The 10,609-nt window shown below is 33.4% G+C and overlaps 1 protein-coding gene across 1 annotated transcript; it reads left to right on the top strand.

Moving 5' to 3' along the window:
- Window positions 2,024-7,332, top strand: LOC107610371 (mucin-7-like). The gene is made up of 4 exons (XM_016312429.1): window positions 2,024-2,167; window positions 2,355-2,560; window positions 3,170-3,296; window positions 6,955-7,332. The coding sequence occupies exons 1-4, from the start codon at window positions 2,024-2,026 to the stop codon at window positions 7,330-7,332; spliced, it is 855 nt and encodes a 284-aa protein (XP_016167915.1).

Below are 10,609 nucleotides of genomic sequence, written 5' to 3'. Positions count from 1 at the left end.
AATGCCGTATTTAGAAAAATATCAATCTATTCATCACTATATTTAGGTGAAAACTCAGTTGCAGTCGACTTCATGTGAAGTTGATACTTGAGAGTCGTTAAATAATTTGACCGATTTGACTAAATTTTCATCTAACAGCTCTCAGATATCAACTTCACGTAAAGTCGACTTCACTGGAGTTCTTACCTTATATTTATAAGTGAGTAAGGTAACTAAGTTGGTTACGTTAGTTATAAAGTTTGTTAAAACTAGAATTTAGTCAAATATGTTTTTTCAGTTGTATTTGAATTGCATTGATCTCAATTACAGTGAGCTATATATGATACTAGTATATTATGTGAAGATAGAACACAATTATACTTTCTCTATTTCACTCTTTCTTGTATTACAAGTTTATGCGGTTCTTTCTCTCTGTTACATTTTTCTGCTATGCTTGTAGCTCTTTGAAGTTGAATTCCTGTCATTGAATATAATTCATATCTTGTTTATTATTATGGTATAAAGGTGTGACATAGCACTCTTATTAAAACTTTTGAGTTCTCATTCCTTCTTTTTTTTCATACTATTTCTAAAGAATTATTATGACGCATCGAGAGGAGAATCCAATGGAGAAGAGCCCAGAGAAAAAAAATTACTCCTGTGAACCTAAAAATTGAAGATTATTGGTGCATTAGATTTGTGGAGTTCTAAAAGCTTCAAATGAAGGATGGAGTATGGGACAAGAATGAGAATTTCTTTGATAAAATTTAGTCTATGGCGGCGTATTCTATTTGTTTTAGTTATTTTTCATTAGATATTTAACTAATGAAAATATTTGGTAACCAAAGAAAATTAACCAAAAACAGCCATAATTTGCCTTATTTAATATTTATTAATTGTTGCGACAATTAATGAATGTTAAATAAGGTAAGATCTGACTGTTTGTTTTGTCTCCCTAACATTATCACTAACTAAATACTAAGAACTAAGACTCATAATATTTTGTTTCTATTTAACGCGTCTTTTTATTTTTAATAACAGTTATATAGTTTTGATAAGACACCTTAAATACTCTTTTTTACCTTGCATAATACTAAAATGAGATTTCTTCTCAATATATATATAACACCCTAACCAAAGGTTTTAAGACTTAGTTTGAGGTGTTATAGCTCAAGCTTTAGTTGCTTCAATCTCAGCTCCGTATAATTTGACTCAAAATGTTCCAAAATAATGTCAAACAAGCACTGCAATGTTTTCATCGAAAGAGAGCTATGAATGCTGAATTTCAGGCCCTTTTAAGATGCAAAACATGGAATTTGGTGGGTCCTCCATCAAATAAAATTGTGATAGGATCAAAATGAATTTTTACAATTAAAAGAGATTCTTTAGGCAACATATGCTAGTGTTAGTTAGGCAAATAAATATTCTTAAAATTAGCAAGTTGTTAATCTATTATGATAGCTCAGTAAATTAGTTAGTTTATTGCTCTCTTTTTCTAATTAACTACAACCATACCTCTCACATCCCTTTTCTTTGTATAAATTGTAACTTTGCAAAATCCTAAAGTAATATTTTTCTTCATTTTTAAATCAATAGCAAAAATCCATTCACTCTTAATTTTCTCCCAATTCTCTCTTTTAATTCTGCTTTTAATTTCAGTTCTCTCACATCGTATGAGAGCTTCGGTTCTAATCTATGGAGGGTTTCACATCTTCCGCCAACTAACACTCCTTTGTTCAAGCTTCACACCTTCAGTCAACAACAATAACAATGGCTTCAATTGCCAATTTTCCAGCAACAATAAAGCTGGATCAAGACAACTTGAAGACATGAAAATTCCAAGCACCAGCGTGCATCAAGGCAAATAGGTTGTTGAATTACATTGCCACAAGACCGTCAATTCCAAAAAAGTTCAACTCTAATCAAGATCAAATAGAAAACAGAATCTCTCCAGAATTTGAAAAATGAGAACAACGAGATGAGTGCCTGGTAGCATAGATACTCTCTGCTATGACTAAAATTTTTGTTAATAAAGTAGTAGAATATGACTGCATTTGAGATCTGGAATGCTCTAGAAAATTACTTTACAGCGAGACTAAAGTCAAGGATAAGATCACTAAAAGTGCAGCTAAAGGCAATCAAGAAGCATGGATCCACAGTTTCTGAATACATTAGCAAGATGAATAAGGTAATTAACTCACTTTCAGCTCTTGGAGCTCCTCTCTAAAAAGAAGAATACTTTAAATGTGCTTTTGGAGGATTGGATGAAGAATACAGTGTGTTATCACAACTCCTAGCACAAGAGGAAGTGAATGATAGGTTTAGAAAAGTAGATCTAACCATGGCTCATGCGAACCTGGTGCACAAATAATCAGATTCCTATGAAAACTATACAAGAGACTCATACAGAGGCCAAAGTAGCAGAAGGAGTAGAGGCAGAAGCTTTAGCGGAGGCAGATCATAGTGGCAAGGGAACAGAGCTTAATGTCAGCTTTGTGGAAGAATGGCTCATACTATCTAGCAATGTTACCATAGATTCAACTAAAGTTACCAAAATCCACAACTTCAACATTCTAATCAGGTGCCTCTGCCACCAAATGGTGCTTTCCATCAACAAAACAACCAAACACAATCCTACTACCAATGCATTCAACAACCAAACCACCCTAACCAAGCTCCTCAAGCTTTGCTAACAGTTCCAGCAAGCAGCAGTGACACAGAATGGTATCCTAACTCTAGAGCATTTCACTACATCACTTTTGATCAAATGAACCTGATCAACAATTCAGAATATGAGAGACCTGAGCAAGTGTTTAGAGGTAATGGAAAGATATGAATATTGTTAACATTGGAAGGACTATCATGCATGCATCTATGTCAAACAAGTTTTTTAAACTCTAGAATTTGCTTTATGTCCTATAAATTTCAAATAATTTAGTGTATGTCTCCAAATTTGCACTTGACAATTTGAGTATTTTTTGAATTCTGACCTTACTTGTATGCTGTAAATAAAATACCAAAAATTCAAAAAAATTCTACTACAAGGCAGGCTTAGAAATATATTATATCATTTTGATAACATTCAGATACAAAGGCCAATATAAAAAATTGATAAAGTTCAAGATTTTTCTGCTGAAAAGAAAAAGAAAATTTGTGCTAATATTGCTGATAGTGTGGTACTTGCTAATAGTCTGAAAAAAGAAAGAAAAGAGGAAAAGAAAAAGAATAGCAACAGCTCAACAAGAGAAAAAGAAGAAGTGATTAATAACTGCATCAGTAGTAGCAACAGTACTAGCAGTTTTAATAATAATGGTCAAGTTAGTAGTACAGTTCACAAAGCAAAAAATAGTCACAGCTTAATAAAAGAAAAAGAAGAAGAATTTAGCAGTTGTAATAGCGATAGACAGCACACTAGTAGTTATAACAGTAGTAGTCAAGATAGCAGTGCAAACAATAATGTTCAAATTCATCATCATGTCATTCCCAATATAAATAAAGTTGCGGCCAATATTGTTTCTTCTGACTCTACTATCACTGCTAATACTGTCGATTCTAATGATGCTATTATAACTAACATACCTGAAATTAACAGCAAGCCCTTAATTAGGCAATCAAGAACCGAATTCCAAATCCAATAACACTAGCACATTTGACCTTTAGCATCGTAGACTAGGCCACCCCTTACACAATATTACCAAAACTGTTCTCATCACCAAGAATCAAATCCCATTTTGCCAAGAGCACAGCAGCTCCAACACACACTGTGAACAATGCCTCATCAATAAAATACATCAACTCCATTTCTCAAAGTCACAAACCAAATACAACACACCTTTAGAACTAGTGTATTCTGATCTTTGGGGGCTTCCACCAACCATTAGCAGATCAAGCTTCAAGTATTATGTTTGCTTCATCGATGCCTTCAGCAGATACACCTTCACCTATCTCCTCCAAACAAAATCACAAACATTCATAGCTTTCTGTCAGTTTAAAACTATGATAGAGTCCAAAACAAACCATAAAATTAAAGCACTTCAAACAGATAACGGTGAAGAATACATATCCAAAGTGTTCACTCAATACCTTAGAGAACAGGAAATTCAGCATAAGCTTACCTGTCCTCACACACACCAACAGAATGGCTGTGTAGAAAGGAAACACAGACACTTAACAGAGACCTCACTAACATTATTGTCCCAAGCCAACCTTCCCATATCTTTTTGGGATGAATCAATATTGACCTTCACTTACCTCATAAACAAACTGCCCACCCCAGTTCTTAACCCCAAAATACCACTAGAAACTCTCTTCCATACCTCACCTGATTACAGTACTTTAAAGCCCTTTGGCTGCACCTTTTATCCCTAGCTAAGACCATATAACAGACACAATTTGGATCATAGGTCCATCAAGTGTATCTTTATTGGTTATAGCTAAACTATAGAGGCTACAAGTGCCTATCTCCATCAGGCAGAGTGTGTATTACCTTCCATGTCCTATTTTGTGAACACAAATTCCCTTTTTTCTCTCTTCTTTAGTGACTATCACACCACCCTCAATCTTGAAAAACCAAAACCATACCACCCTTCACCTATACAATTCAACTAACATGCATAGGCATTCATGATCCTCCTTCTAATTTTACTAATTTTATATCTAATTCATTGCCAACAACATCTGTTCATGTAACTAATGTTACATCTGTTAATAATTCTGCTAATGTAATTGTTGAAAATGCAAAATCATCTATAACTATGCCTTTACAGGTTATTATTGGACCCAACATTTAGGTTGATCCACCCAATGGTGCCTCTCTTACTGCTCAAAACACCCATGCTATGCAAACTCGAAGCAAGAGTGAAATTTTTAAACCCAGAGTGTTTGCTACCACTCTAGTTGTCGAAGAAGACACCAACAATAACCTTCCACACTCAATTGCTCAGGCACTTGCAATTCCTATAGAGTTAAGAGCATAATTAACTTAAATGATGATAACAAATATTGATTTATTGGGTTAAACACCCAATTAGTTTAGATTGTTTTTTATAAGTATTGCAGGCCAAAATTAAAGTAGCAGCAGCCTAAAGAGATGGAAACAAGAAACAAAAAATTATTGATGGGTTCTCTAACTCTCAAAGCCCAAAGAAATGAAACAAAGAAATCAATTGGGTTGAGTAGAAAGCCAATCCAAGTCTAAGTTAATCCATCTAAGTTGAAGCCAACGTCCACAAAGTTCTCTTCAGTTAGACTCATGAAGAAAGAGAGAAAGCTTCTTCCTGGTTCATCTACCAGAGAAGAAAGAAAAAGAAAGGTAAATCACAAAAGTAAATGTCTAATCGCTCTAATCAAAGCAAGCTAAGCTAAGTCAGAGGATAAAGGTGATTTATTTCCATTTGCATGCAAATTATTTTCTTTAGTCTTTCTTCAAAATTCTACAATGCCAATTTGGAATATATGGAGAAAGTGATTTCTGATAATCACTGCTATGAATCAAATGTTCAAATTGTTTCTTGGGAATAAAGCACTATCTCAAGGGTTTGAATTTGGGTTTACCACTGAACAACTTTTTTGTTGCTCTGAGGTCTTCGGTCAAACAAAAAGAACCAGCTTTAAAATACCTAATTTGGGGGTTAATTGAAGAAAGAGAGATGACAAGCTAAGGAAGCTCAGAGTTCAAAGAGTTGACTTAAGAAAAACCTAAACTGTGACTCTGTACAATGTACAAAAAGAAAAAGGTTTTCTTTTTTGAAGCAAGGAGAGAGAACTAGAATCTGATTTTGTTTGAGAGTTTCCCTGTGAAGAGCTCAACGTTTTGGACAGTGTTTCTAAGCTAAAGAAACATTCTGCTTAATCTGATTCAACTTATTAGCAACAAAGGCTGTTATTCATCATCTCCTTCATATTTTCCTATTTTGTATTTCTTCTTCAATTTATATCTTTCTGTATTGTCTTTGAGAGGTAAAGGGCTAAGAGAGAGACATTGATAAAAAGCCTAAGAGTGAAAAAGGCTGAGTGAAACACTTGAGAAAAAAAGCCAAGAGTGATTTCAGATTTCCTTTGGTTGTAATTTTCTGTCTTGTATCTCGTACCAGTGAGGTGTCCCTTGCTAAGTTGGGTAAGCACTTAGTGTAAAGAGTTAGGTATTAGCATAACCAAGTCAAATTTGGGAAGAAACTTATGTGTTCATATAGGATTGTGTGAATCTTGGGAACTGGTGTATGTAATACTTTGACTATAATGAAAATTCCACCACTGTTATGGTAGAAACTGGATGTAGGTTGCATTACGCAAGGCAACTGAACCAAAATATATGATTGTGTCAACTTCTTCTTTCTCTTATTGTTCTGTTTTCTGAAATTTATGAGACAAATTTAAATTGTCTCTTAATTTTTTTGCTGCACAGTTCAAACAAAAATCAAGATTGAAGTTGGACATAAAGACATAATCTAATCAAAGTAAAAGAATGCCATAGATTCAACCCTCCCCCTTCTCTAAGCCTTCTGTAACATTCAATCCCATACTGGAAGGAAACAATGAATGAGGAATACTCAGCCCTCATGAAGAACCAAACCTAGAAGCTGGTTGATCCACCTGCTTATTCGGAGCCAATAGGCTGTCGATAGATTTTAGAGTAACGAGGAACCCTGATGGAACTATTCAGAAGTATAAAGCGAGGCTTGTGGCCAAATGCTTTCATCAGAGACAATGAGTCAACTACGACTAGATTTTTAGCCTTGTAGTCAGACCTGCAACAATAGGAGTAGGACTTAACAGTTACCTGCAGCAACTGTGGCCAATATATATGGACACAATAGGAGGCATTGTCCTAATCCAAACATAACAGGTCTCTGGTTTCAAATCTTGGCTTGTTCCTTTTGGTTTTAAACTATATTTCTTATGTTATACTATGTGATCTTATTTTCAGGAAACAATCCTGGATCTAGAAGTTCACCTCAAGCAAGTGCTGCTCTTTAGGGTAGTACTCCTGCTCCTCAAGGCAGTGCTTCTGCTTCTCAAGGCAGTGCTCCTGCTCCTGCTCCTGCTCCTGTTGAAACTTTCACTGCTCCTTCTGCTACTGTAAGCCAAAGAGGAATGAGAAGGGGGTGCGGTAGAGGATTAAGATCTGAAAATGCTAGGTCTGCTATACCTATTGTTGCTGTTTTTCAACCAACTCCACCACTACCTATACCAGCTCCAACAAGTTTCACAGCTCCACCACTATCTGCACTAGCTCCAACAAGTTTCACAGCTCCACTACTACCTCAACCAGCTCCACCATTACCTTTACCAGCTCTAACAAGTGTCATAGCTGCACTCCACCACTATCTGCACCAGCACCAACAAGTTTCATAGCTCCACCAGTGCCTCCACCAGCTCCAACAAGTTTCACAGCTCCATCACTATCTAAGACAAGAATTTTTAGTGTAAAGAGCAGTAGAAGACTTAAGATAGGTGTGAGAAAGGTAAAAGCTGGACCAAATAAAACGATTGACCTCACAGCATATTAGTTTTTTTAGGTATTTAGGGTTTAGTAGTATTAGTTTCTGGTTGTGAACTTTATTAAATTCTATGTCCATGTGCTTTTAGTGGTATTGGACTACTTTTATTGAACCCTATTTGGGATGCTTGTTTTGTTTGTGTTATTGTTGTCATATGGTCGATCTCTTTTTATTACTTTTGTTCTGTTTGGCATGTGGCTTGCTGTTGTAGAGAGACCACTTTAACTACACTTTAATGAATGTTAACTACTTTATTATGTATTTTGTCTAATAGACCTTTGTGAAAAAGAATGATATGAATGTTAACTATTTTTTATTATTACTTGTTACTGGTAAAAAAAAAAAAAAGATGATTACATTTAACACTAAACACTACACAAATACACTGCAGATATTCTTTTGTTCTAATTCATGAAACTTAATTAAACCAATACACTGTAAATATTAGCACTACCATACAAGTTAATATCATATTCTGCAATTTTTTTTGCTTCTTCATATCACTCTCCATTCTTCTAATTTGTTGTTGGAGGAATGTAAAATTAAAATACAATTTTCTAACATTTGCTTCCATCCATGTATCCTATCTTTATATTTAATCTATCTATTTTTCTTTCTTTTGCCTCTATTAGTGTAGAATTATTAGTTTCATCCAACCTTTCAAATTCTCTAGCATGTTTTGAGCTCTTTAGAGTCTTATTTCTTTGTTAGGTGCATTTAGATCGAGATCTAGCCTTATCTTCTTCATCAATCCATTCAAACAACTTGCATCTTCTACTGGGACAGGAGATAAATCTTCTATTTGTATTCATCACAGTATTGGAGGTTCGAAGTGTCAGTAGATCTCCACAAAAACAATGAGTCATTCTCTCCTTATCCTTCACATCTTCTTCGTCAATCCACTCAAAGAAATTACACTTTGGTAACTTACAACAAGCCACAAATCTCCTATCTGGACTGTTTATGGACGACGAGGAGAGCACCACCACCTCTTTCCACAGAAGTATCGATGTCTTCTCTTATTCATACTCCTAGATGTTGATTTTCCTTCAGATAACTGGTTTGGATCCATTCAAACTTAAAGAAATTCTTGAAACCTAATAAAGATACTGAAGATATGTTGTGAGAGATCATCATCTTCTCATTCAAAATAAATGAGTCCTTAAAACATTACTTCGTAAGGATATTATGGTAAAATAACAACATTTAACATTTTTTTGTGCTAAACGTTGGTGGGGACTAATTACAAATTTTAATTTTTTTTAGAGACCTAATTACAAATTTTTAAAATGTAGGAACCAATTTATAATTTCACTGAAAGTGTAGAAACTAATCGTGTAATTTAACCATTGATTTTCACTATCTTAGAGACATGATTAACAATAAAAAAAACTCTATGTTGTCTACCTTTCTTCATCTAATCAAATAGGAGATATTTTTACAAAAATCTTTTTCTGTACCTCTCTTTCACAAATTTAGAGATAAACTTAGAGTGATTACCACAACCACAGCTAAGTTTGAGGAAGATATAAGTGAATAAGGTAGTTAAGTTAGTTATGTTAGTTATATAGTTTGTTAGGACTAGAATAGTCTTAATCAAATATGTTTTGCCAGTTGTAATTAGATTGCATTGAGCTCAATTACAACGACCATTATTCGCGTACGCGCGTATGTGAGGATAAAATACACTCATACTTTCTCTATTTCACTCTCTTTCTTGCAATACAAACTTCACGCGGTTCTTTCTCTCTTACATTTTTACATTTTTCTGCTGCTTGCAACTCTTTGAAGCTGAATTCATGCCAGTCAATATAGTTCATATCTTGTTTGTTATCATAATATTAATACATATAGTTTAAATTGATTTTAAGTTAATTCTTGTCATGCCTGCATGCATATATACTACTTTAATCGAATTATCTAAACATGAGCTTAGATTAGATTAAGTTTTTTAGCTCAACATGGATACTTATAGTTGTGGATAACCTAGTTCTAGCAATAAATAAAACAAAAAAAAATCAAGTAGGTGAGTCGTCAAACAAGAGCATGCAATAAAACCTCATTAAAAGATTAATTAATTAGCAAAAGTTTATTTATGTATCACCCCATACTTAATTTATTAATTAACACGTGTTTGTTAATATACAAATGCATTTATAACCACATGTGTAATATCAAAGAACTTTCTTATTAGCTAATAATAATACAATATAACTAATTACATTTAAGAGGAGTGCTAGGGACACCAGTTTTGTAATTTGTAGCCATCAATTAGTTATTATTAATATTTTTAATGATGTGAGATTATATTTAATAGTGTAGAATTACTTTTAAAAAAAAAAAGATAAACAGGTCCCTAACCTTTTTTTTCGAAAATATTTTCGTTTTTGAAAAATGAAAAATACATTTATGTCGTCCCTAACCCTTATAAAATATGTACAAATTAACTCTTCTGTTGAATTTATTCCGTTGGATTCAACAGAAAACTCTAACATGACAAATATAGAATTGACCTGTCCATAACAAGATGACATATGACTTTGAGCTTTTAAAAACAGGACATTATTTGCTGATTAAGTGTTGGTCAAATTTTAATAAAAATATTGGTGCTAGACTTTCTCAATTAAACGTAGAATCTATTTTATTAAGATGAATTAGTATATAAATAAATGACATATAAATATCTCTCTTAATGATGTTTTTCGAATTAGATTCTTTATAAAAGATGAGAATGAAATTTATTTACTAACAGAATCACTGATCATGCTGTATGTCTCTGCATATCCGAAAAATTAATCATTGGTCTTTCAATCTGGTGAATATATTATAGTGAAAAAGAAAAAAAAACCCTTCTATCTTCAATTCTAAACTAGCTATATTTCATTCTATACAAAGGGCTTGTTCGTTATTATGAGTTCATTTCTTTTAGCTACTGTTTCCTATTGGCTGAGGGATTACATTGCATAATTATAAACGTCACATGTGAAAAAGTTAAGTCTAAAGTTTGAAGATGGCCCAGATCTGATTAGATCAACAGTTTCTCTTTATATTATAATATCTAGCGATAATGATCATGTGTAGCTTGTAATAACTTATTAGTGAACGTATATATTTTTAAATAAATTATTTTA

The sequence above is a fragment of the Arachis ipaensis genome, chromosome B08, assembly GCF_000816755.2.
Source record: "Arachis ipaensis cultivar K30076 chromosome B08, Araip1.1, whole genome shotgun sequence".
Classification (NCBI taxonomy): domain Eukaryota; kingdom Viridiplantae; phylum Streptophyta; class Magnoliopsida; order Fabales; family Fabaceae; genus Arachis; species Arachis ipaensis.
This window is presented reverse-complemented; position numbering and strand designations above follow the sequence as displayed.

Bases quoted from the DNA above. Each gene is read 5' to 3' on its own strand.
- LOC107610371 (XM_016312429.1), top strand. From the start codon at position 2,024: ATGACTGCATTTGAGATCTGGAATGCTCTAGAAAATTACTTTACAGCG. The intron at 2,168-2,354 runs GTAATTAACTCA...ACAAATAATCAG, and splicing joins ACATTAGCAAGATGAATAAG to ATTCCTATGAAAACTATACA. The intron at 2,561-3,169 runs GTGCCTCTGCCA...ACTTGCTAATAG, and splicing joins AACTTCAACATTCTAATCAG to TCTGAAAAAAGAAAGAAAAG.